The 25,199-nt window shown below is 52.8% G+C and overlaps 7 protein-coding genes and 2 non-coding genes across 9 annotated transcripts; 5 read left to right on the top strand and 4 right to left on the bottom strand.

The window, feature by feature from the left end:
* Nucleotides 1-3,116: 3,116 nt before the first annotated feature.
* Nucleotides 3,117-4,386, bottom strand: LRP88_13398 (NADHX epimerase; the record flags this gene model as incomplete). The annotated part of the gene is made up of 7 exons (XM_083249769.1): nt 3,117-3,219; nt 3,271-3,499; nt 3,553-3,649; nt 3,922-4,016; nt 4,065-4,130; nt 4,218-4,326; nt 4,375-4,386. The coding sequence occupies 7 exons, from the start codon at nt 4,384-4,386 to the stop codon at nt 3,117-3,119; spliced, it is 711 nt and encodes a 236-aa protein (XP_083094103.1).
* A 356-nt stretch (nt 4,387-4,742) lies between these two features.
* On the top strand, nt 4,743-5,141 carry LRP88_13397 (mitochondrial 37S ribosomal protein bS16m; the record flags this gene model as incomplete). The annotated part of the gene is made up of 2 exons (XM_083249768.1): nt 4,743-4,819; nt 4,874-5,141. 2 exons carry the CDS (start codon nt 4,743-4,745, stop codon nt 5,139-5,141), a joined length of 345 nt encoding a protein of 114 aa, XP_083094102.1.
* A 401-nt stretch (nt 5,142-5,542) lies between these two features.
* LRP88_13396 (aspartate/glutamate transporter) lies at nt 5,543-7,285 on the bottom strand (the record flags this gene model as incomplete). The annotated part of the gene is made up of 5 exons (XM_083249767.1): nt 5,543-6,234; nt 6,284-6,443; nt 6,520-7,070; nt 7,120-7,202; nt 7,278-7,285. The coding sequence occupies 5 exons, from the start codon at nt 7,283-7,285 to the stop codon at nt 5,543-5,545; spliced, it is 1,494 nt and encodes a 497-aa protein (XP_083094101.1).
* A 1,046-nt stretch (nt 7,286-8,331) lies between these two features.
* LRP88_13395 (uncharacterized protein) lies at nt 8,332-8,979 on the top strand (the record flags this gene model as incomplete). The annotated part of the gene is made up of 2 exons (XM_083249766.1): nt 8,332-8,527; nt 8,576-8,979. The coding sequence occupies 2 exons, from the start codon at nt 8,332-8,334 to the stop codon at nt 8,977-8,979; spliced, it is 600 nt and encodes a 199-aa protein (XP_083094100.1).
* A 477-nt stretch (nt 8,980-9,456) lies between these two features.
* On the top strand, nt 9,457-9,544 carry LRP88_13394. The gene has a single exon. It is a non-coding gene; the product is annotated as a tRNA-Tyr (tRNA).
* A 4,664-nt stretch (nt 9,545-14,208) lies between these two features.
* On the top strand, nt 14,209-15,196 carry LRP88_13393 (osmosensor SHO1; the record flags this gene model as incomplete). The annotated part of the gene is made up of 3 exons (XM_083249765.1): nt 14,209-14,289; nt 14,341-14,625; nt 14,681-15,196. 3 exons carry the CDS (start codon nt 14,209-14,211, stop codon nt 15,194-15,196), a joined length of 882 nt encoding a protein of 293 aa, XP_083094099.1.
* Nucleotides 15,197-16,236: 1,040 nt separating this feature from the next.
* On the bottom strand, nt 16,237-16,799 carry LRP88_13392 (DASH complex subunit Spc19; the record flags this gene model as incomplete). Its single annotated transcript, XM_083249764.1, has 2 exons — nt 16,237-16,602; nt 16,656-16,799. 2 exons carry the CDS (start codon nt 16,797-16,799, stop codon nt 16,237-16,239), a joined length of 510 nt encoding a protein of 169 aa, XP_083094098.1.
* Nucleotides 16,800-18,936: 2,137 nt separating this feature from the next.
* On the bottom strand, nt 18,937-20,994 carry LRP88_13391 (uncharacterized protein; the record flags this gene model as incomplete). Its single annotated transcript, XM_083249763.1, has 2 exons — nt 18,937-20,888; nt 20,949-20,994. The coding sequence occupies 2 exons, from the start codon at nt 20,992-20,994 to the stop codon at nt 18,937-18,939; spliced, it is 1,998 nt and encodes a 665-aa protein (XP_083094097.1).
* Nucleotides 20,995-23,547: 2,553 nt separating this feature from the next.
* Nucleotides 23,548-23,629, top strand: LRP88_13390. The gene has a single exon. It is a non-coding gene; the product is annotated as a tRNA-Ser (tRNA).
* The last annotated feature ends 1,570 nt before the right edge of the window (nt 23,630-25,199 follow it).

Here is a 25,199-nt window from a genome sequence, read left to right as displayed (position 1 = left end):
ATTGTGATTTTAGCATCTCGACGGTCATGGCCAATATAACCCCCAAAGCTGAGATTTGATGTGCACTTCTGATCCACCCCGGACGAGGCTCTCCGCCCTGGCCGCCATGGCTGCCCTAGCCTCCTTGGTGTTCCCCCAACTCCCCCGGTAAAGCCTCGCGCGTTATGCTCGTGGTGCCTGTCGAAGCGTCTGTTGAGACTAGCATGCAGGCTGGGCCAGTTAGAAACTGCGGGCATCTTCTCCGGCACAAGCAAGCAACGCACACGCACACCGCTTGCACTTGCACTTGCGCGTGTCTGAGTGCGCTACTGTCGACCTTAATCAGAATCTCTTTGCTATTGGCGTTGTCTCTCATCTCCACCGATCCTGCCTGAATCGTGATCCACCTTTGCACGTCCTTCTGCACCGAGTGCATGTCTACTTCATGCAGAAAGAACTCGAGTTGGGCTTTCCCAGTTGGGCGCGTCTGGCGTCGACAATCAATCCAATCCAATCCAACCCAGGGCCTGGGCCTGGGCAAAAAAATGCTGTCAACGGTTGTCAGCTGGCAGCCCAATCATTTCTGACAGCAGGGGTCAGTGGCCTAGACACTGATACTACGCAGTAAGGCCGCCGTGGCATGGCACCTCTGCCTGCCATGTGATGCATCAAATCCCGAGCATCAAGCCGAGAAACCGCCAAGTCCACTAATAGGAACTTTGCCGTTTCCCAAATCCGCGTTACCACTGGCGGCGGAGGGTGGTGGATCGTCCGTCGTCTGCTGGAGAAGAGAGCTCATAGTGGGGTGTTGAAAAGGGCGATGCTCTCTGTTGAAACACCAAGAAGAGCAAGATCTTCAATTTTGACCAAGTCTTTTTTCTCAGACTGCACGGCCACTGGTCCCCTAGGGTCCTGATTCGTTTCTCCAGAGGTCAACGCCACACTTGGCCCACCAGCCATCAACCACTCTGGCCTCAACTCACCAACCAAGTTTGGTGCACCGCCAGTAAAGAACCGTGCCACTTCCGGTGTCACCGAGAGAGATTGTATCAAATACGGGTCCCAGTTACGTGGACAGTCGTCTCGGTGCCTTGTGATTTCTCCCGATCTTCAGAGCATTTCCTCACAGCCCAGTGAGCGGGGTGATCGAGGTGATCGAGGAATAAGCTGGTAGCTCAACGGTCTGGACCGTTCTGCTTAGCCTCCCCAGCCGAGGCTCCGCATGCATCGTTGAACCATGTTCCGGGGTGCTTCACGCGACAGCCTGTCAGTGGTTAGGGACCGCCTGGGAATCCGCGCGCATGCTTCGAACCATGATTCAATCAGAGGGAGCCGGAGCTTTAAAGGCTTGACTGCCGGGGGTACCGCGATACGTGCACCCGACTGGGCCTGTGGCGCCCTGATCCGCAATCTACTGTACCTGTTGGTGATGGCGCGTCTAAATCCCTAGACGAGAGCCCGTCGCCCCGGTCGTGGTGTCTGCGGTTGGGAGGCAGCAGGCACAGGCATCGCATCGTCCATCCGCGATCGTGGATCCCGGGATCCCGGACCACCCTCAGGACCCTGACCGTGGTAGCGCCCGAGATGCTTGGCATTGGCCTCGTTCAGCGGGAATGGTTATCGCAGCGGCCCGTGATATAAGGTGAGCAGTTGAGTTGGGCCCTGGTGGGCGGGCGTGCAACGGACGTACATTGCGCACACGGCGCTAGTTAACGGCGCCGTCCGAGGCTCCCGTACCGACAGCGAGGATCAACCAACCCGCGGATGGAGGCCAATACGGAGGGCCTGCATGCACCTCTTTGTCTGTTTCTTGGCCCTCTGGAACCTCTGGAACCTCTGGAACCTCGCCCAAACCACTAGCGAATCGATGGCGCAAGCGTGGCGGAGACAAGACGCCCCTCCCTGGGTGTCATGCGCCGCGGGGGGTCAAGGCTAACGGACAGACAACCTCTCCAGGGCCAGGACAGGGCAGGGCGATTCCAGCTGGCTCCAGCAGCGGCGCCGATCGCCGGCAGATAAGTGACCGTCTCCAGAGAGGCCGTTGAAACAATTGACACCGTCGATAGCAAAGCCTCAGTCCATGGGGAGCTTGGAGAAGGGAAAAGCGGACCCCGTTTGCGCTCACTTCCTTTTGTAAGCGCCGCATTGCCGCCCCCGCCTATCAGGCGGGTCAAGGAGCAAATGCTCCGGCTCCTGGACTCCCTGCCCCGAATTGGATCAGACAAGTGTGTGTTTTCACCAGCAGACGCTCCTCGGTGGACGCACACGATTTTAATATCGCTTCTCTCAAAATGGCTCGTCGTCGCATGCTCTTGTTTCTGCCTGTTCCTGCTCCGTCTCCGTCAGTGCGGCGCCATCTGATCCGCTCGTCACCATGTCCCTCTTTCGCCACGAGCCCGCCAGGTAACGTCGCCTGCGGTTGAGACGACCGACCGACGGAGACTCGCTCCCTCACCTTTAAGCTCCGGTTGGGACCCTGTGGCCCCTGGAGCCACCCCTGGACACGCTGGGCCGCGGTGGCAACCTTCTGTCCCCTCTAAGCCATACAGACTCCAGAGGCCCATCCGACGCCACACCCTTTATATCAGCCCTATCCGGTCGTCCTCGAGACACAGTCGTCTCGACCCAGCCCAATAGGCCACGGCCTCTGATCAACGATATCATTATCAAGCCTCTTTTCGTCTTTGTTGCTTATTGTCAACTCGTCTCTTTGTCTCTTTTTCTCTCTGCGGCGCCCCTTTTCAGCGTCATTGTCCATGTCGTTGGTGCAGGTCCCCCCCATTCTCGCATCTGTCGACTCCTATCATCGCCTATCCAGTATCAGAATCTGAACAACCAAGCTCGAGCTCACGATAAATGTGCACGCAGCATTCGGCTGCATGCCAAGTCTGCGGGAAAGAGTATCTCGTCTATGTTGAGTTCTGTCACGCATTTCACCCACCCATGCTGGTCTGCCCGCTAGGTCTGCTGCTCCTGGGAAATGACATGCGTGACGGGCAGTGTCCAAGCCCAGTCTGTCCGAACAGTCTGAGAGGAGGCTGCCGGGTCATGTAATATGATATTGCCTCGGGAGAAGGACAGGAGGGAGTTGCCGGCCGACCCCCAAACCTCGACTCGCCGGCGATCCGACATCCTTTTTAGAGTTTCTGCCCAGTCGTCTCAACCTCGACAACTTGATCGATGCCTTTGTACTCGGGAACCTCAAAGCCATACTTGCTTGCAATGGCAGGAGTCACGAATCTGGACCGAGAGTTAATTGCCATCTGACAACGCTATTGCACGGGTACGTACCGTCCGCCAATGAAGTGCCGTCCCCTGAAGTGCTTCACTAGCGGCTTCGGCGCTGTCAGACTAACAAGTGCCGTAGGCATAAAGGAGCTGCCGAGCCCAGACTCGGGGGGGCCGTTCTCGATATCCCATGACGAGGGAGCATCAACCGACGTGACCGGCAACTTGGTTTCCTGAAGAGCCTGGATTACCGCGGGGAATGGCTCTCGAACTTCGCCCGAAAAGCTGAAGCCTGGGTGAACGGTTAAAAGCAATCGCTGTTGGAGGACGAGTACGAGCACGAACCGAAGATGGCGTCGACAATGTGGTCCGTCGAGCTTACGGCTGACGAAAAGTCATCCACGAAGGGGACGTCGAGGTCTTCGAGCTGTTTTGCAAGCCGCTACGCAAACGATAAGCGGCCATTATGCGTGGTGGATGTGGGTTTTGAGTTGGCTATGTGTGAGGGACAGGACTGCAACTCTCGGAAGATCTGAGACGACAATTGCTTCCACCCATCGATCCTTGCAGGACTGACAGGATGCACACCATAAGAGATCCCTAGAAACAATACATCCACTGGACCATCCGGAAGCCAAGCCAACCTGGGACTGCAACAACACCGTACAACCGGCACGTGGTGAATCAAGGTGTAACTGGGAGAGAATCACTCACCTGGTAAAGATCATTCTTGCTCCGTTTGGGGTAGAAGACGGTCAGATTGTAGCCATAGTGGCGGAGATGGCGAGCGGCTACCAGTCCATCACCGCCTTGAAGTTGTCAGTAAATCATCTTGAAAGACCAGTAGCGGAACACACCGTTGTTTCCGGGGCCGCATGCAACAAGGATCCTCCGACCACTTTCCAGAGGTTGAAGACGGTAAACTAGTAGAATTAGTGTTTGGAACTATTTGACTTTGAGCTCTTGCATCCAGAGCCCAATGGTTCAGGCGGCTCATGCCAGTCACCTACCAGCCTGCGAGACGGCCAGACCAGCCAGCTCCATCAGCTGATCGATCGAAAATGCGCCGGTGCTCATGAGCTCCTGGTCGAGAGCAGCAGCAGCTTTGGCTCCGAGGGTCTAAGCAAGTCAGTACACAAGCTCCAAGAACGGTGCCCCGTAGCCTACCTTGATCGCCATAATGTCTTTGAATCTCTCAGCTCTTGTAATAAACTATAATATTTCGCGATAGCTTCAGCAGTAGCAAAAACGCCAATCGTTCAGATGATGCAAAAGTAAGGTGACTTGGAATGTCGTCAATGGCGGAAGGTCGGAAAGTTCAGGGGACTGACATCACATCAGCGCAGTGCTTTCAGCGACGAGCCTGTCGGGCAAGAACACCGAACCACCCCGGACTCGGCTCCGCCTCTGATTGGCTGGAGCGGCAAAACCAAGCTCCGGGACTCCGGGGGGTTCGAAATTGTTCACCATCACGATACCAGCTTCAGCAGTTCTATCTCGGTCGTGGTCGTCAATTCCCCTCGCCCATTGCCGCCATGGTTGTCAAGATCCGCCTCGCCCGCTTCGGGCGCCGAAACCAGCCATTCTACAACATCGTCATCGCCCACGCCCGGTACACCGCTCTCAATCCGCCCTCACCAATTCGTCCCAACTAACGAGACTGCAGGACGGCGCGCAACTCCCGCCCGCTCGAGGTTATCGGCACGTACGACCCGATCCCCAAGCCCGATCCGTATGACAACTCCGGAAAGCTTCACAAGGATATCAAGCTCGACACACAGCGTGCGAGGTACTGGATTGGTGTTGGTGCACAGCCCACCGACACGGCATGGCGGTTACTCTCAATGGTTGGCATCCTACCGAAGAAGCAGTTTGGGCCCAAGCAGGATCAGCAGAAGGGCACCGTGAAGACGGAGGAAGTCAAGGTTCGCTGAGGGAGGCCTAGAATGGCTGTATGATATGTATGAAAGGCATTTCGAGGCGTTGGCTTGGGTCAGGTGTATTCCGATTTGAATGGAGAGAGCAATTCCAGAGAACGATTGGATGGGAAGAAACGACGATGTCAACCAGGTCACCAAAGGTCACCATGCACCCGGGAGAAATGCAATTGGGAGGACTGTACGATATGTGGTGAGGGTTTGAGGTCACCAGAAGAGACACGCCATTTGTCGCTATGAAGAATTGTATTGAAGCACCACCAAAAACCATATCTAAAACAACGCCTGAGCCGTCTTCAAAGCTTACTCGCTATCAAAACGCCTATATGCCGTCTTATCACACGTCTTGATACCCAACATTCGTCATCCCCAATGAGGCCGTACAAGAAAAATACAGTCTAGTTAGCAGTGGCTGCAGAGAAGATGTTGATGCCCAAGCATACGGCCATGACGACCGCTCCGTAGAGGGCGAGGGCGAGCGAAAGCCTGCGGAGGTGGTGGTGCTCGATGTGTTCGAGATCCCATCGCCACTTTCTGCGCCATCGCCATGAGTTTCGGTTGCTGCGGGTGCTGACGTTGCTGGCCATGCTAACACCGCTGCGAACGCTGGTCGTGCTCTGAGCCAGAGCGGCAGAGTCTTCCACGTCTGATGTGCTGGAGTCTTCTCCCATGTCGTCGTCCTCCTTAACCAAACGCTGGTGATATGTACTATCAGGGTCGCTGATTTTATAGTAGAAAAGACCAGGAAGAATGAAACTAATCGATGTCGATCCAGTGCTGCCAACGAATGCGAGCACACGGTCTAAGCTGGTGACTGATAGAGCAGTCATGTATGCAAACGTTAGAAGAAATGTTGTAATAACCGCAAAACGAAGGTCGGACATGGTGGAGCCAGCTCCATGATCATTTGCAGGAGCTGTAGGGAGTAAAGGCGTCGAGGTCCGTCTGTTGCCGGAAGAGTGACGGTTGGGTCGCCACTTCAAGACGGCATCGAGTGAAGCTCGGCAGGGATGGACTTGCAACGGAACCGAGAAGGTGACGAGAACGACAATAGCCGCCTTTCCGATCGTCGAAGCAGCTCCGGTAGGATCTATCATTTGTTAGTCACTTGATCAATATAGACCACGATTAGTCCTTACACATAGAAACAATGTTGCCAACCACGGCGTTGCCGAAAGTGATGTAACCAGTAATGGCCACAACAATATAGATGGAGGCGGCAGAGCCAATGCTCGAGCCGACGACTCCAATAACGCTGGAGGGGGTGTTGTCCTTGAGCTCGTTGAGAATAGAGAACATCTAATCAGTCAGTACTTGTTCAGCAATTGGGATGAGATTGGCCTACATTCTGGTGGCAAGTATACGCAAAGACAACAACGGGGAGAGTGCTCAGCGTCTCAATGGCTCCGCCCCATTGAATCACGCGGATGCTCCCCGGGTCGGCATGCTTATCGACCGCAAAGTGATAAATCACCAGGATGATGAGATACCCGATAGAGACCAGCGCAATAATGCTGGTGTACTTTAAAGAGTCCAGCCGCCGCAGGAAACTAAGCGGGATGATAATGAGCATAAAGGCGGTGATCCAAAAATTTCGATCAACCAGATAAGGAGCGCTGTTGGCATTGCTAAGGAAGCCCAGCACCACGCCAGGCATCAAATCTCCAATGATGATCATGTACGACACGCCAACTCCAAAGCACTTGATCGCGATCGCAGCATCGAATATGACGGCGGCGTTGGGGTAGGTGATTTGCGACAGCGCGAAGAAGGAAGCGGTTCCCCGCTCGAGATATCGGGCGCATCGTGACTGGAGGTAGAGGCCGAACGCGGCCGTTATGCCGGACCAGATAATAAGAAAGACGCCGAGCATGATTCCCATGTGGGACATGACAGAGGGCATGGCAAGGGTGCCAGCTCCGACAACTGTGACGTTATCAGCACCGCGTCGCAAGGGCTCGATCGAGGGACGCACTGGTATTCAGCAGGTTCACGACACTGCTGATCGTGGTGGCTTGGCCTCCATGGCCGCCATCCTTGTGGCCGCGACGTCGTGGTCTGGAGAGCAGATGGTCAGCGAGATCAGGTTGTTTGGCTATGGCCGGTGTCGGCGTGGAAGGGGGCGAGTCTCACCTAGACATATCGCCGGCACTTCTGGTTGTAGAAGCGTTTCCATCAGATATAGTCGAGTAGTTTGTCATTTACGACGAAGAGGCTCGTAACGGTGAGGTTGAATCGGCGCGATCGTGGAAAGGCACGTATTGCGACGATGGGGGGCGTTCAGATGTTGCGATGTAGAAAGTGTGCACGAGTGTAGGTATGTGTCTATCTCTGCGTTCTTCGGCTTTCCAATCCGATTGCTGACTCGCAACGAAGAGGCGAGGCGAGACTGACCGGAGCCACGAGTGGCAGCCCTAGGCCAGATTGCGTCAATGGGAGCGCTACTTTGCTGCTCGCTGTTGCGTGCTGCACTGCACGGTAAGTACCGTCCTGCGGCACAGAGGCCCCCAAGACTGGTTGAACGCTCCGGTCGCGACACACCAGACGGAGAGTCACGAGAGAAGTGCCAACGAGGCCGATGTGGTTGGAGGAGATGCAGGAGGGAGAACACACCAACAGAGGCGCCGGTCAGGAGATGACGACGGACCTGGGAATTCCTGACGGCGCTTGTTTTCCGCCACGATCCTGGGAACAAAGAAACGGGGGGGAACATATCGCTGGAGCCTTGTGCCGAGCCAAAGCGGCCAATGAGCACGCGCCTCGATCTTTGATCAGCCAATCAGAGGCCGGGTCAGTCAACCTTGGGTCCCAATCCGGGGAATAAGTTGAGGGACCATCCAGGGCTTTCCAGGGGCTTTGTGAGATCATGGATGCCTCCCGGGCGGTGTAACTGGAGGACCAGCACTGTAATTACGGTACATCTGTACTGTATGATGCTGGTAGAAGACCACCAGGTGACCTCACTTCTTGTCTCTCCCATCTTGGATGCCGTCTATCCAAACACCTGGGCCAGATGCGCCTCCTTGTCTGCGACATCAAAGGGCCATGGTTCAGCAGGTCTCACTCACTCACAATTTCATGACATCCTCCTGACCCCCCACTTCCGCCCTTGACCGCATCCACACCGTCATTCCGCGGACGTGCATCAAACGTCCCGCGCCAGCGACTTGTCACGATGGCCACCACCATGGACGACACGACCCTTTCGACGCTCGACCTGCTCGAGTCGCGACTCCTCCGTATCGAGCATCTACTCCATGGCCAGACTGTGTCGCCAGCGCTGGTCCAAGACCGGTCGGCCGTCGAGAAGATTGGCCAGCTCGAGCGACGCTTCTCGCATCTCCTGGACAAGTTCCGCGTCTATGCCGAACTGATAAAGATTTGTACGCCGCAACGGGCATACTGCTAGAACACCTGCTCATCTCGCCTAGACAAGGCACATCCAGACTTTTTTCATGCGACCGCGCCCTCCGATCCCCCGTCGCAGCTATCCAGCGATGCCATACAATCCATCGTCCTCGCCTCGGCCTCTGCGTTTCCCGCGACTCTTTCGTCCCTGACCGCGATCAAGGACAGCCCGATACCCGACCCGTCAGAGAGCGCAAACCTCGTTGCGCTGCAGGATAGGATGAAGGCTATTGAAACGACTCAGATTGCCCAGGCCGCCGAAATCGCCGACCTTCGGAAACGGAGCGAGACGGTTATCCGATCATGGTATGAGATAGGCGTTCTAGACAACTCGAGAACCATAGCCGACTTGGAATCGCGGGTGGCGATTGTTGAACGACAAGTGAGGAGGGCAGAGCGAGAACTGGAAGCCGAGGACGAGTTATGAGCGATGCATACGAGATACCCATTGGAATTGAAGACATGTTCGAATGTGACGGCCAGGCATAAGGGGCAATCTGAGTTTGATGCCCAGCAGCGGCATATTTAGCTTCGGGCCGATGTCTCATGGCAGACCTTCAACATATTTCGGTCATGATCAAGACGACATGCCGGTCCGCAAGGGAGAAGAGGCATGTCCTGTGATAGATTGAGTGGATACACCAAAGCTGGACTACATAGAGCACAACAACATGAGAAACTTGCGGCATCTATAGAGCTCAACATGATAAAGCACTGCTTCCGCCATTTCCAGACCAGCTATCTCTCCTTACAAGGCTAGTACTGTACTCAACGGCAGAAGTGTTAGTCAGGAACGGCACTCAAAGACCCCACTCCCAACCCAACCCTAATCCAACGTGGTGGAGTATCTCTCACGATGTCCACATAAACGACATAGCCTTTGACCGCTTCCATCAAATATCATCTCCGCATGGTGTAGTTGGTTTATCACGTTCGGCTGTAACTGGAAAATTGCCACCGAAAGGTCCCTAGTTCGATTCTGGGTGGGGAGACGAGACTTTACTTTTGCTCAGGCAGACGATGAAGCAGTTGTTACTTTTGCTTGCATTACCTTTTTGCTGGTAGCTGCGATGTTGAGAATATCAATAGCGGCTTATGCTCAGGCTAGGTTCCATGAATTGTATGTATTTCCCGACGCCAATGTTGATATCGTGCGACGAGTCTGCGAGACTGGTGTCCTCAAAGTCACCTCAACAGAACTTGATTTGTCTTTTTCGAAACGAGTATGATGAACGCTGAACTACCGTTTAGAGGAAACTAAATTCGTCACATAATTCACGTATTTGGCTCAGTGGCAGTTCAGAATGCAGAGTGTTGGCTCAATCCCTAAGTCAGCACGTGTCCTGCTGTTTCCACCAATGCTGTGCCGATTGAAAATCCCTCGGGTTCAGTGTATTTCTTTCACTTACGATGCGGCTCTAGTGGAGTAAGCTTCTAGGGCGGGATAGATGTAGAATACACAGCGCTCTAACCTTCTCTCATCACGACGAGTCAAGGCAAGGGAACAGTACTCATGTGCCTGACACTAGCGAGTCGTGAGGATATAGCTTCTCCTGGCAACTCCACGGGCGGGCTAAAGAGCTACGTGTAACTTTGACATTGCCCAAGAAAACAACTTGACTGGTTCCGCCGTGTCCTTGGATGAATCGTTGACTAGCCCTTGAACAAAAGGCTAGACGTGACGGTTTGTTTCGCGAGTTGACAGGAGTTTAAACATCTGCAGCTAAAGCATTGTGCAGGTCTAGCCACACTTTATGCACGTCCCGGTTGAATGGCATACAATCGATTTTTCATACTAGCTCTTGAAAGTTTGTGGTTGGTTGCATGCCATCCACAAGGCGGCCCTCTCAGGACTGTTTGTTCGGTCAGTTGTTTTAGCCAAGAGCCGAAGCCAATGAATACGCTTCCCCGATTATCAGGCTTTGCCCTTGCATGCATAGTTTCGCTGTGACAATGGGAACTAACCATTGACGCGAGGGGTCTTTTCAAACACCATTGTTCATGCTTTTGGTGTAGGGTACACAGTCCCACATCCCCCAAGCACACGTTGACCACCACAAGAGTTCTTAGACACAGTGGATCTTGACAGGTCTTTCAGCTGCGATTATTGACTCATGGGTCAAGTCTGAAACTCGCCGGCTACTCTTTTTCTGGGCCGTTGACATCGTATCAGATGACAACATAGTCCGGTTAGATTCTCCTCTTTAGCCGTGGGCAACCTTGCCCTGCACAAGCTCGCAACGCTCTCCCTGTTAACCTGGACACGAAGCGCCTTGTAACCAGCCCCAGGCGAGAAGCGTCACAGATACGCGCGGGAGACGTCTATGCCGATCGTGATCAGTGCAGGCTCTGCGTCCCGGGTTCCGTGGGCGCTAAGAACGGGAATGCCAGACGATCGTCGACACACCATTGACCGTTGGGAGCAAGGCCTCTTAGGACTGGGTTCGCTCCACCTTAGATGCTGCCCTGTCAAGTTTCGAGAGGGCTGCTCACAACTACCGAGCCGAGGTGAATTAACGATAGGGCTTGCAAGGGCTCTCGTCAGATGCCACGCGTTCTCGAGGGATAAAGAAGTTGGGTCCCAGCCACAGGCAATGGATCTCGGTTCAAGACGTGGCGGTGCGGGATTGAGTTTCGGTGGTGCCAGGGGTAAAACAGCGCCAGAGGGCTTGATGGATGCAAGACCCGCTGTTGTTGACTTAGCGGCAGGGGCAAGCAAAGCAAGTCCGTCGGAAAGTTTTCAAGGGCCTTTTGGCACGGCACAAGTACAAGGCACATCGTGGTGCAACATCGGATGAATCGGGGCCGTCGTCGGCGGATGGGGAGGCACCCGGTCACAGTTTTAGCTGAGTCTGGGACATGGAGAGTGATAAACAGCGGCTGATGGTGTTGGTGATTGTAACGTCAAGTGTCACGATGTGAGAGACAGATAGACAGCCCCGAGTCCGCGGCAATGGCCTCAACTGCCTGCCAAGACAATAGTTGGTGATAAATCACAGAGCCACCAGGCACACTCAACCTTGTGAGACAGCGGCACAAGACTCCAGAGTATCTGAGAGCCGTGCTACGCCGCCCTGCAGCACAAAGCCGCAGCGCAGGAGAGTCCCCGGAGGCACGGACGGATGCCGCTGGTCGTGATAAGCTCAGTGCCGATCCGACCGTTTTGGAGCGATCCGCAACCGCTGGGATCCGATGCAAGCAATCCGTCAAGTCCGTTGCAACTCGTCAAAGGCGGGGGCGAACGGCGGCACGACATGGCAAGTAGGCGGCGCCAAGGTGAGCGGCTTTCAAAGAGACACAAGAAGGCATTGGATGTGGAGGCTTGGGCTCTATGGCGGCCTGTGTTGCAGAGGCTGGACGGTTGCTGCAATGCCAGTTTGGTCATGCATTTGTCGTCACGATCCAAGGTTTGGAGGTTGAAAGCACCAGCCACTGGACGGAGCAGATGTCTTGCATTCCGAGACCCGGTCGAGGGAGACGGGATGCACACGCACATACACGCACGCGAGCAAGCGGCAAGGGAGGGGAGGACCTATTGTTATCGTCCCGATCTTGCCGTAAACCACCTGAATGTTGCGATCCAAAGTCTCGAGGGCCGTGACCCTACGGATACGCAGGCTACGCTTGAGCGGCAACCATGAAACCCTCGACGGCCCCTGCATCCAAGCTTTGGTGCAGCCCATCACGACCGGCCCTCTCCACCCCGGTTGAATCTCAAACAACAACGGGGTAAAATGTGGTTAGCGGGCGAAGAAAGAGTCTGGGTCATCGACTTGAGAGGCGTCGGATTCCTGCCCTTGGCTTTGCACGGCTGGATTCGAGCTTGAACTGGTCTGGCAGTAGCTTGGACAACACCCTCTTCAGCAAGCAACCACCAAGATGTGTGTGATCCATTCCTGCAGACGTCTGGATGCTGTGACGACGAGTGAGATAAGTTGGGGGTCAACCCACGAGTTTTGACTCTGGCCGTCTGCTCGACTTGACTTTTTCAGATTCACTTGCTCTGAACCATTCATTGTCCCCCAACCCAAACAAACGTTGAAACGAAACGTTTTTTTCTCTCTCAAGTTTTTTCCATCTCCACCACTCCTAATCCAATCACGGACTCGGTTTCTTGCAGGTCTCCGGCTGGCCTTGTTGGATCAAATCTCCATCCATATCCATCAAGGCCGTCAAATCACACCCACCCCGTCACGGACGCACGCACTGGGGCGCCACAAGCAAGGGCCGGGCGGGCTTGTCTGGAGGACGCATGCCCATTTGCTGGGGGCCAAGCAGGGACACCCTTCATTTCGGGGCCTCCCTCACGACGGGACCTCAGAGGCCTCTGCTGGCTGCTGCACAATTCGCACTACAGTGGCTGCGCTGTACGGACTTGTACAGCACTATTGGATTCCAGGCCCCAGAACAGCCTGGGTCGGTTGGCTCTGGTCCCCTCCGAGATCTCGCCATTTCCACACCTTCTTCTCAGCTCAGCTCCGTTCTGTTCTGTGGCATTTCTCTTTCAAAGCTTCTTCCCCTTCTGATTCACCTCGTTTATTGTTTTCCATTCTCCCCGCATTGCTGGACACAATTTCACTGTCGAGTCGGCCGCTCTCTTTGACCAATACTCCCTTCTTAAAAAATACGAGGCTGCCCTTGCTGGACCAGGCCCGCTGTCCTCCTTGGGAGTAAGGGAAAAAAAAAAAGGCTCTTATTGCCCCTGACTTATTTTCTCGCCCGTCAGCAGACCTGACCTGACTTGACCTTTGTCCTACCTTGCTTGGCCTTGCCTTACCTTTCACCCCAGCGCCTGATCTGACCGTGACCGCGTCACGTCTCCTCTGCCGCTACTACCGCTACGGCCTGTTGTTGTCTCTGCGTAGGGACTCGACAGCCACTGTTTTTGTTGTTTCGATCGCGCCGCGCGCAAAAAGACGGGACTCTTTATCGAATCACGCCGCAGTCCTAGGCCAACTCTCTCTCCACAATCGAGCGTCCTCCTACTGCGTGCTACTGCGGTACCTACAGCGCAGCACTGTAAGGTTAGCCTACGCTGCGCTGCGCCTGGGTTGCCCCTTGTCTCCGCGTTTCTCTCCCCCCCCCCCCCCTTCTCACCCACTGCTCGCTCACCCACTACACGCACGGCGGCGCATCCTCCTCTTCCCATTCCAGACCGTCCGTCCATCCAATTCAATCCTTTTCATCCATCTTACTCTTCTTCTCCCGCTAAAAACCCATCCAACTTTATCCCCGTGGGCTTTGATCCCCCAACTTTAGTCGCTCCTTTCTTCTTTACTGCTTACTACTTCTACTTCTCCTTGTGCCTCTTTATCTATCACTCCCCTCGAAAACCATAACCCCCCCCCGACCGTCAGCCGTTATTAAAAACGCCCGCGAGGCTCCTTCGATCGACAGCCGACAGCTTCGCCTGGCCACTTGCAGCGCATTCGAGCACAGCCTCTTCCAGCCATTCTCGTCGCTTTTCCTTGGCCGAATGCTCCGGTAGCAATCGAGCCCTACCTACGCCCAGCTCGTCAGCCAATCTCCAACCCAAGAAAGCGCCTCTCGACTCCCAACCACCGACCGGCCTCCGCCAACTTGATTACCTCCTCCTTTCCTTATGCCATCGTACTCGGTCACCTCGCCGTCGCTTCAGAAAATGGACCACTCGAGAATGTACGGCGGACGCAAGGGCATCCAGATGAGCAACATCCTCGGCGACCCCTTCGCCCTGGCCACGCTGTCCATTGCCATGGTGCGTCTTTCTGCCGTCAGCTCATTGCGAGCGCATCGCTAACGTGTCCAGCTTGCCTGGTGCATCACCTTTGTTGCCTGCATTATCGGACGGATACAACAAACTAACGACTCGCCTTTCCCGACATTCGCCTGGTGGGGATGCATATACAGTCTGTGCCTGATCGTCGGAGTATTTGTCGTTATTGGAAGCGACTCTGTCCATACCTACCATGTCGCCGTCACCGGTTATCTCGCTGCGGGAATTGTCCTGGTCTCTTCGGGCGTGAACCTGCTCCTGTACTCTGATAGCGGTGCGCGTGAGGCTGCCTCGGCCGGCTTCATCCTACTGGCTATGGTGATCGTAAGTAGCGTCTCAATTCAATTGAGCGCGCGGCTAATTAACCCCACAGGTTATCTGGACCTTTTACTTCGGATCCAACCCTTCGTCAACCCCACGAGCCTTCCTCGACTCGTTCGCCCTTGCCAAGGAGTCGACCACAATTCACCGATCCACGATGAACGGCTACGGTGGTGGCGGCCGCCCTGAGACGTCCAACTCTGTCCAGCCTCCCCAGATGTACACCTCTGCTCAGCTCAACGGCTTCGAGAACCCCTCCCCCGTCGGCGGCGTCTCCCAAGTTGGAGGCCGCGGCTCCGCAGTTCCCCAAAGCTTCACCAACTCGGTCATGCAACCCAAGGCGACAAACTCACCCGGCGCCGATGCCGAGGTTGTACCACCCACCGAGTACCCCTACCGGGCAAAGGCCATCTACAGCTACGAGGCCAACCCCGACGACGCCAACGAGATCTCCTTCTCCAAGCACGAAATCCTCGAAGTCTCAGACGTCAGTGGACGGTGGTGGCAAGCACGCAAGGAGAATGGCGAGACGGGTATTGCACCCAGCAACTACCTCATCCTGTTATGAGCAACGATCCACGCAAGGATTCACTGGGATACCCGTTCGACGACCGACATCAGGGCCGTCGAGCACCGTCAGACCCACGCACGGGCTGCTCGTTCATTGTTTTGTTTTATAACGTTTTAGAGTCACGACTCCGCGATTTGGTTCAGTACTGGGATGGGAAATATGTTGGATGGAGTATATTTGGGACGAACCCCCCTTTTTTGACAAAACGGCCCACGGCGCTTGGCAGTTGGCTTCATTCCCTTATTTTATCTTCGAATGTCTCCTTTTTATTGTCCTCATCTCTTGCTTGTCTTCACTTCATTTATTACCCCCTTTTGTGAGTCCATAAGGATTTTGACTAGATCGACTTTGCCGACTTTGCAGGCGAAACAACGGCTGTGGCCGCTGGTGGTGCTGTATGAGAAAAAGCCAAATGCGACTGGGGGATCCGAACTTGATGAGGAAATCTCGGGGTCATTGCCCGCGAGTCGACTGGGCTGTGTTTGACGAAGGGGCTGTATTTGTCAATGGAATCTGGAAATGCCAGGTGTAGATATGGGCAGTACCGAGACGAGCTGTAGCTAGAATGAGGAGGGATCACGGTATCCTTTCGCCTTTGGTGAATACGACGACTATTGGAATGAAAGCACTCGAGACTCATGTGTGAATCGGGTTCATCCGGCGGGTCTATGGATCGTAAGGTTTACGCGCGGCAGTCTTGGTAGAAATGGGTATCAAATTCATGTCCCAACTGGGGGATAGCGGGTTTGGATCTTGGGCATCTCTAGCGCCAGGATGGCACCCGTCCACAAGACTCTGGCCAGCGAGTTTCGGATCAACCTCGTCGCTGGCCGGATCGGCGTCCTCTAGCATCTTGACGTGGCCCGCTGCATGCCCGGCGCCGATCTCGCTTGCGTGTCGATCCACGCGTCTTTTAGACGTGAGCGGTCGCCATCACCAGATCTCGCTCATCTCGTCTCATCCTGGCCGCGTAGATCCCTCTTCCAGCTGGGCACAAGCTTTTCTAGTACTCTGAGCATCCTCTCTCGGCCCGATCATCACCCCTCAAGCCGCTTCCTCAGCTCCCTCTCCTTCTGCAGTACTTCGAGCTCGAGCCTCTCAACGCCGTACCTCAGCGCCTCCTTCCTCTGCCGAACGGCCCGGGCGCGGAGCCTCTCTTCGGCGGTAAGCTTGCGGCCGCCGGAGCCGGCGCCCCTCTTGGGCTTTGCATCGAAATCGTCATCGGGCCGGGCGAGGCGACCTTGCTGTAGTTCGGCGCGGGCTTTGAGGGTCTCGATGCGGCGCTCTTGACGCTCGATCTGCGAGTCGGCGCGGGCCAGGAGGAGGGCGATAAATGGACCTATATCATCGCGGAGGGAGGCTTCTGCGGCGGCGAGGGTTGGTTGGGGGATGAGTTCGTAGTGCTGGAGCGGTGTTAGCACTGCTTGGGCGGAAATTTGGGGGAGGTGGTACTCACGCGGACTGTCTTCAGGACGTTGACAAGGCGGGGAAAGTCAGAGACGCCATTGTCAAGGGTTTCGACTGAGGATTCGAGGAACTTGAGAGATGTACGGAGGGAGGAGACGCAGTCTGAGTACGTCGCGAGGTTGGCGGCAGCCATCGTGCGGTTGTCGCGGGGTAGAGTCGGTGGGATTCGCAAGGTTTGTCGAAGGCGTGAGACAATCCAGGTGGGTTGATTGATGTGCTGATGTATGGTTTGCGTGTTTCGAGTCTTCCAGCGACAAAAGAGCGAGCCGAGGTTGCGCTGGGAAGTATTGAGGTGGAATTGGTGATTGTTTTGATTCAACTCGTTTAGTCGTGAGTGATGATGTCGGTGCACGGGCCAATTACCAGGGGCCGAGAGCCAAGTGGGTCTGGCTCTTTATTTGGATCTCCTTGAACTTCAACCTTTCTTTGGCCTCTGTTGCTCTCTTTCGACAATCGTTCAATAATCGCTTCCAATTCTGGGCGAATGTTATACTTCTGTCTCTTTCATATGCCGTGAGAGAAGGCAAACTACATCATGTTTGCATGCTGAGTTAGTATTACATTAATGCCTTGATTGGTATGCTCCCAGATTTCATGTGTGACCAGCCACAGAGGCGTTGTGAGTGCCGGTTGAACGATTGTTGTATCTACTCCGAGAGTTATAGACCACCCTACGGCACGCCTTAGGTTACCGAGCTTCGCATCTGTCGACTAATCTGGACATCCTCGATTTCCCCGGCCTTGTGGCGTATTCATGGTCTTCAAGATAGCTGTACTTGATCGCTACTTTCTGGCGCAGCTTGAAATTATGTTGCACTTTGTTCGATGACATATCTACCCGATAGAGGCACAAGCTCAACGCTTGTTCGTACTTGGCCTGGAGTTCTTTGATTCTTGTAGAACTAACGATCACATAAACATGCTTCATGCCAGCATTTGTCTTTCGAAGATGGTATTTATGTAGGTACTCACATGGCTCTCCAGCAGATCACTGAGGATCGACACCTACTTATTCTTTGGATATCATCTTTAACGACTCATCTCGAAATGTAATCATCTAATAATGATAAAGAATAAGGAGAAAATCTACCTAACCTTCGATTATTCCCCTCTCTTTTATCTCATCACCTCATCTAAGGTCTTTCTAACGTTTGCATAAACAAACCACACATAGGAACTGGTACCTGAGGGCTCAGGCATATTCCAGGCTTAACTATGCTTCACACTTGGGAGCGAATACAGTTTACTGCTATGGATATCCGTAGGGTGAGGAGCGAGAAAAGCCAGAAAAGCTAAAGAGTAACGTACTTGATAAGTGAGATGATCAAACAAGCGAGATGGTCAGTAGACTGTGCACCTAAAATTCATAAATCTTGAATTTCTAAAAACTATTATAAGATAGCTATAAGCTTAAAAAAGAAATCTTCATAAGTCTAACTAAAGAAGTCATAAGTTTGTAATTTTTCTAGATTTTTAAAAAATTCTTTTAATTTCTAAAAAATAAAAAACTAAAATAAAAACAGTGCGAATAAGATATTCTAAAATAATTTACTAGTTAAATTTTTTAAAAATCTATAAAAATAAGATAGATAATCTAAAATTTTTATTAAATCTTATTTTTAACTCTTGGCATATAATAATTTAAATTGAATTTTCTAGAATTTCTTAAAGTAATTTTAGCTTTAGGTAAGATTTACATTCTAGGGTAAAAGTGATCATCTCGCTTGTTTGATCATCTCACTTATCAAGTACGTTAAACCTTATTATGAAAGTTAAATGGAATGATATTAAAACATACAACTAACATACAAAGAAATACCCCTATGCCTTATAAACCAGTGTATACTATTTGGTGTCAAGAATATCCTGCGGCCCTACCCAGAGTCATCCTTAACATTCTCTTCAAAGTGCAACCTCTACTTCTCCGTTGGGACCACTTCCTCCTCTGTCTCCTTTGATCCATCCTCCACATCCCTCTGAATTGGGAAATATCGGAGGAGTCCGTTGGCCTTGAGGAGACTGAATGGAGTTTCGCCCACTGCATTCTTGGCATTGATGTCGGCGCCATGTTCGAGAAGTTTCATCACCATTTTGACGATGTTGTTGATCCTAGACTTGATATAGACCACGCACAAGAGCCCTAGGTGTTGGTATTTGACCTCCGAGGGCACCACTCTGTGAGGTCGCTCGGCGAACAGTTGGTTTTGGATGATCCGCAGTATGTCATCCGAGTACTCGAATTCTCCGCCGTATTTAGGAGCCAGCCGTTGCTAACGACTCTCGTCTGCTAGCCTTGGCGTGATGGAGCATATGCGGTGTAGGAGCGTATCTCCTTCGATGGGATCGATTGCTGGTAAGCCTTGCGCCGTGAGGATGTCAACCATCTGGAGCGTGAGGTCCAAGGTTCCAAACTCAAGGTAGTTCTTGCATCGAGAAGGACTGAAAAGCGCATCGAGACATGATGCCTTGCCGTTGGGATCCCTCATAATACCACAAATAGGGGGGGCTATCTCCACAACCACTTTCATGTCATGGGAGTAGAGGTTATCGATAGCCCATTTCAGGACGTTCTCGCCCTCAGGAGTGTAAAGGTCGTCAGGGTATTTCATGTGACGGAAGAGTTCCTCGAGCTTGGCGTTGCGACGTTCCCAAGAAGTCATTGCAAAGTAGTGACGGAAGGCGGCAAATCCCAGCGCAATTTGGCTAGGTCTGAGTAGAAAGAGGTCAAGCGATGTGTACAATTCCTCGTGTTGTTCGTGGGCCCGCGGGAAGCCCTGCAAGATGCACTGGAGAACGTTGATCCTTGGAGATGATGGGAGGAGTCGGCCAGCTAGACTGACATCTGCGCCGTGGTCGATGAGAGTCTTGAAGCGTTCTGGCATGATCATGTCGCTGGTAGCAAACATCAAAGGGGTGAAGCCTTCTTCATGAAAGGAACGCCCGTCGATGTTGCACGCCTCGAGTAAGTGTGGGCTAATCTGTTGCTTATCTAACCCCATATCACTCGTTTCCCGGACCCAGAGGCTTCTGGTTTTGCAGACGCTAAGGGAGAGAGGGTGCATGTTGGTGTCGTCTGTGAAATTCGCATCTGCCCCGAGGCGGATCAGCTCCTTGATGGTGTTTTGGGTTCCGTCACGTATGGCGATGGTTAGGGGATATGCCTTGTCCACAAGGGGCTCGTTCAGGGGGAACCCAGCCTTGACAAATGTTTCAAGATAGCGATATCTGGTCACGTCCCTGAATTGATATCCCGTTACCACACCGAACCATCGGTTGGCAGCGCCTGGGCTTAGGAGTCGTATGAATGCCTCGGTCGATTCGCCGCTCTGGTCCTCGATGCCCACTCGGTCACTCTCGACGAGCAGCTTGACGACTTCCTCGCAGTTGATTGCCAGGGCCAGCTGCAAAGGGCCACCTGTAAAAGCAGTGTTCAAGAGAAAACTTCGACAGTGTTGTCGTCGAGACTGTGCCCCTTTGCTGACCAGAAACTCGACAACCCTAAAGAGTTCTTGTTCACCTGAAGGCTCATAGGCCATGCTCTGTGCGAGGATTACCTCGAGAGGTGTATACCGAGTGTTGGCGGGATCATTGATAGCATCAGGGTCTGCTTTCACTAGCAGCTCGGCAGCCTTGACTGATCGTACGTGGCTTAGAGCTGATCGATGCTTGAAGAGTCGGTCATCCCAGGGCATGATAGTTCCAGGAACGACGATCCCTTTCTTCTCGACAACATGGGCACCATGCTCGAGCAGGATTTGTATGACTGCAACACTATCCGATCTTGTTGCGAGGACGAGTGCTGAGACTTCCTCAAACTTGTGCCCATTCTTTGGATACATGACGTGACGTCGGCTGCTGTCGTGTTCGCAGAGAGGTTCGAAATAGGGCCACCCAGTCCTGGCAGAATGGCTTGCCCTCGCCTCGGAGGTCTCTCGTGAACCAGGTTTTCCGCAGGTGCAGAAGTAGGTGTGTGGACTGACCCCCTTTTCAAGAATGTACTTGACAAGGTCCACATGGTCGTTTTCGCAGGCCCAGAACAGTGCGTCGCCTGTCTCTGAGGCTATGTCTTGTCCAATCATGAAGTCCTTGACGATTCTGTGCAAGAAACGACAGGCAGATCCCATCGCCAGGAGGTCCTCGGCAGGAAGATAGGTAGCCAAGTGTACCAAGATCTCGTTGGGGCAAGAAATGAGAAAGGACTTGTTTGTAGTCGGGAAATCGGCTTGAAGATAGGTCAGTATCCCATTCATCGACGGAAACAGGATCTTTGGCCCTGACTTACCAGAGGCCTGAGGTTGCCCTTCGCCTTCGCTTTCCGGATTTTCCATGATAGGGGAGTTCCAAGACGAGCAGCCAAAATGGAAGAAAAGCGCCGGGAGGAAATAGGAGCGTGGAAGACGGTTTTGATTGAGTTGAAGAAGAAGGATGCTTCTAGGGAGGACAACCAGGTTGGAGGGATGATGTGACAACGTCGGAGCAGAATAGAGCAGAACTCTTTCCAGCCAGACCGATGAATCGATCCTCTCTCTTGACTGGAGCGTTTTGGGGAAAATAATTTAAGGAGAGACTTCGTGAGGGAGAGGTAGTACGATCAAGAGAGGGGATTGAGAAGTAGGTTGGGTGGGTTGGGAGAGGGGAAAGGCGAGGGGGCAAAAACGAAGAAACATCGAGAAATTCCAGTGGACATAAGCTAACTAAGATAAGAAACAGTGAGCTCACTGACCGACATCAAATATCCAGCGCCCCTATCAGTGAACTGGACTGCTATGAATCAGTGACAGCGGCAGATATCAGCCGAATATGGCCTGGCACTGATGACCTGATATGTCAGCCACCTGAGAGCCTATAATTACTTTTGGTACGTATTCGAACTTGCGCAGAGACAAGTGACCTGGATTATTTCAGAAGAGGTAGTCAGATATTCAGTATCCCTCGTGCTAGAGCGCGCATCGAATGCTGGCAGGATGGAGGCCAGCAGAGCCTTACCAAGTAGCTTGCATCAAGTACCATATTGTAGCAAACAATTGAAACCCTGCATGGCATGCCCTTTCTATAGTAATTCCCTCCTCAGCATAGATGGTTCGGTGCGCGAAGTCGTGATACTGGAGAGCAAAATCAGAAGCTGGTTGGTTATCCACTACTCCCCATGACATCAACATTGTTTCCACGCACGTTTGGAGAATCAATTGCTTTGTATATACTACTCTGAAAGGCAGAGAAACCTTTGTTCGAAACTGTGACTGGCGCATTGAAAATACTACCTGTAGTGAGGTTGCAAAATCAAACGGACAGACCCATTCAGCAGCTGCTCTGTATCTACGACTCTACGCCCCGGAGAGTGAATAAATCTCTGTTTCTCCCTTCTTTCTCTTCTTGTTTGCCTCCAGTCGCGTCGATGACAGTGTGATCGGATGTAGTGGCTCGAATGCGTCTGGTTGCTGCTCAGCAACGGCAAAACGTGGACCAGAGACCTTGAATAGCTTTATTGCGAAACATAGCATCTTCGTTTTTATCGCGGCAAGGGAATCATCTCGTGTATATAACATCCGCCTGTGTCGAGTAGTTCGAAAGGCACTCAGCTCCGGTCCCTGGCGTGCCTGGCATGCCCAAGCCCATGTGGCTTTGCGGACCCACATTTTCTGCTTATTTATTTCGTGCAACACTGGAGCCTTCTGGCTTCTCTTTCGCAACTCCATCGGTCTAGCGACTTTCTTTTACCAGCCTACGAAGCAAATGGTCAGGGACATTGTGGAGGCAAACCCCGTGGCCAGCCTATCGGCATGCGTACATGCCGGTGAAGGAGCCCTGACTCTGGAGGCACTGGGTCACAACCTAACCAATCTTTGGTTTGCCGATGATGCGAGGGCTCTCTGAGCCTTTGCGGAGGTACCAGAGCGATGGTCGGCACCTTCACGCGGTGTTCTGGGTCAGTAGTCAGGAGCCTTGGGGCTCTTGGTGAAGCTAAGACCGGCTCACTCACTTAGACTACCTGGTAGAGCACTCTGAGATACTCCGTAGTTGATCATCACCCATCCAATGTCATTAGCCAGGAACAAGCGCGAATTAACCCCACAACCTCGAGGGACTCCTCCAAGCGGGACCCCATTGTCTTGGATCATGCCCCCCACGCTTGTCCTCGCTAGCTCTCGATCGGCGCAACCATCTCTTCGGGCCGTGTGTGACAGCTCAAGTTTCCGGCTGAGCCTGACTTGACTTCCTCTCCAGCGATGCGAACTGTATCACGACCCTTTCTGCGGCATCGGCCACTTGACCGTCGCAGCGCAGCTTCGGCTGGCCCACATCTTCTTGCAGCCTCCAAGCTCCCTCAAGCTTTGGCCCACCAGTTCGGCGCTCGCGAGACCCTTGGATCCACTCTTCACCCCCGAAAGCGTGCTGGTGGTTGTTAAGTTTGCTTGCTCTAACTATTTGCTCTCCAAACGTCTAACATCAAGAGTCAAGAGGGGTCCCATGACAGCCAGGCAGCAGAGCACTTCTATAGACCTGCATTGACTGGGCCGCGTCGGGAATCCGTGAATCGCCACAGCAACGGGGAGAATGAGGAACCATCCTAAGTCTCCCCGTCCGACGGTATCGAGATGCATCTACCCTTGAGTAGGAAAGCGAATCCCTCTGTTTCGAGTTCATGTCTTTTTTTAGGTTCATGTCAGAGACAGGGTCCATGAGTCCAGGGGCGCCGAGAAGAGTGGGTCTGTGAAGGCACCGCCGCAGACATTTCAGGGCGTCAAATTCCTCATGAACGCCATGAATATCGGGAACAACCTTGATTGCCATAGAACTCAATGCCCATTTTGCGAGGCTGTGCTGCTGTAGAAACAGTGACCGAGTATAAGCTGGGATTAGATCATGATCCTCAACCAAGAGGCGTGGTGGCAGAGTGGTCTAATGCGATAGACTAGAAATCTATTCTCTTCGGAGGCGTCTGTTCGAATCAGGCCCACGTCGGTTTTTTTTCTTTCTTTTTTCCCGTCTTTTTTCATCTAACTTGCGTTTTCTTCATCTTTTTTTTTTTTTTTTTTTTTTGTGTTTTCGTTCACCATAGCAGCAGCTGTGGATGTAATTTTTTTTCCTCTGCGTTTTTTGTTTAAGCCCTTGGTCGGAAAAGACTTGTGTCACTATCGTCACCACGTGTTTCTCTTGTCTCGCTTGGCCAAATGGCTTACGTGACTATTGAAGGGGCTTGCTGATGGTGCTCTCGCCGATTAACCATGTGTAAGTTTATTATTCTTTGCTAAAGCCTTGAAAAACTTACACTGTTTCCCCTCGGAGGCTTGCATGATCCTGCGTCGATGGTTTGCTAGTCTTGGACTTGACTGGTTGGTGCCTGAATACCCAGAGCCGCGGGTTTGTCTCAACGCCATCCATCACATCAAATCCGAACAACTTCAATGTTTTGTTCAGCTTTGCTCCCAACAACAATTGTATCATCTGCCAATAATTAAATTTGGCAATCAAACAGGGACTAGCAGTAATGATTGCAATATTTATACATTTTTGCCCGTCTTTATCATGTTCTCGCGAACAACAGTCACTTCTCCCACTTCCACGCGATTACCCTATGCCTCCCTCAAGATCTCAAATCACGCCTTCGGGCAATCAGTGGTCCGATTCTTGTCGGCCAAGGTGCCCGACAGACGACAGAGTTACACTATCGATCAAGGCGGCGGATGGTGCCTGAAGGCGTCAAAATCCTGCCAACCGACCGCCATTCCCGAACAATAGCGTTTATCTGGGGATGGCCTGGGCCTTCACATCGAGGACTACACTACAATCACAACCACGCTCGAGACTTGTGACACCCCGCGAACCTGGCTTACGGCTCGGTGGGATGGAAATCACCCAAGTGAATGTCATTACTGATCTTCCTGAGAGACTTCATTAGATATGCTAACATCAAGTCTACCTAGTCAAGATGCTTAGCCGATTTGTCATGAGTCAATAGCCACATGGCAAACGAGGTGCTCAACGTGGGTTGATCTGATCGATCACATAAAAGATCTTGGAAGGTGTTTCTGCTCAATGAGACATCCGATCAAGTCGAGATCGTGGAGTGAGACACTTCTCATTTGACCCAATGACGGCTTCAAGAGCAGTGGAACAAACAGAAGCGTCGTTGGGCAACCAAGGAAAGCCGGTAAGACGATGATCGCGTTCCTCTGTCAACTCTCTTTTCCAAAAACCGTGAGATCAACGATTCTCAACGTCATGAGATGGATAGCTCCGCTGCAGATAATCCCGTGATCAGGCACTCCCGGCGGGTAAACCGACAATCGGGTTGGTAGTCTGATGTCAACAATAGCCGAGGAATCTATCAATCAGCCTCGTTGAAGCGATCATACAGATATAGTTTACAGAGCTGTACCTGGTCTTGAATCTTGGCCACTCGCTCGCGCCAAGTTGCATCACGCCTGCTCTGCGCAGCGAATGAGGGTATTCGGATCTCATCGGGAGGACCGGGTAAGACGCAAATGGTTAGTCATCTCGAGCTTGGCATTCAGGACCAGATTCGAACTTT

The sequence above is a fragment of the Fusarium phalaenopsidis genome (genome assembly GCF_050370095.1).
Source record: "Fusarium phalaenopsidis strain FUZ10S chromosome Unknown contig_32332, whole genome shotgun sequence".
NCBI classification, from domain to species: Eukaryota; Fungi; Ascomycota; class Sordariomycetes; order Hypocreales; family Nectriaceae; genus Fusarium; species Fusarium phalaenopsidis.
This window is presented reverse-complemented; position numbering and strand designations above follow the sequence as displayed.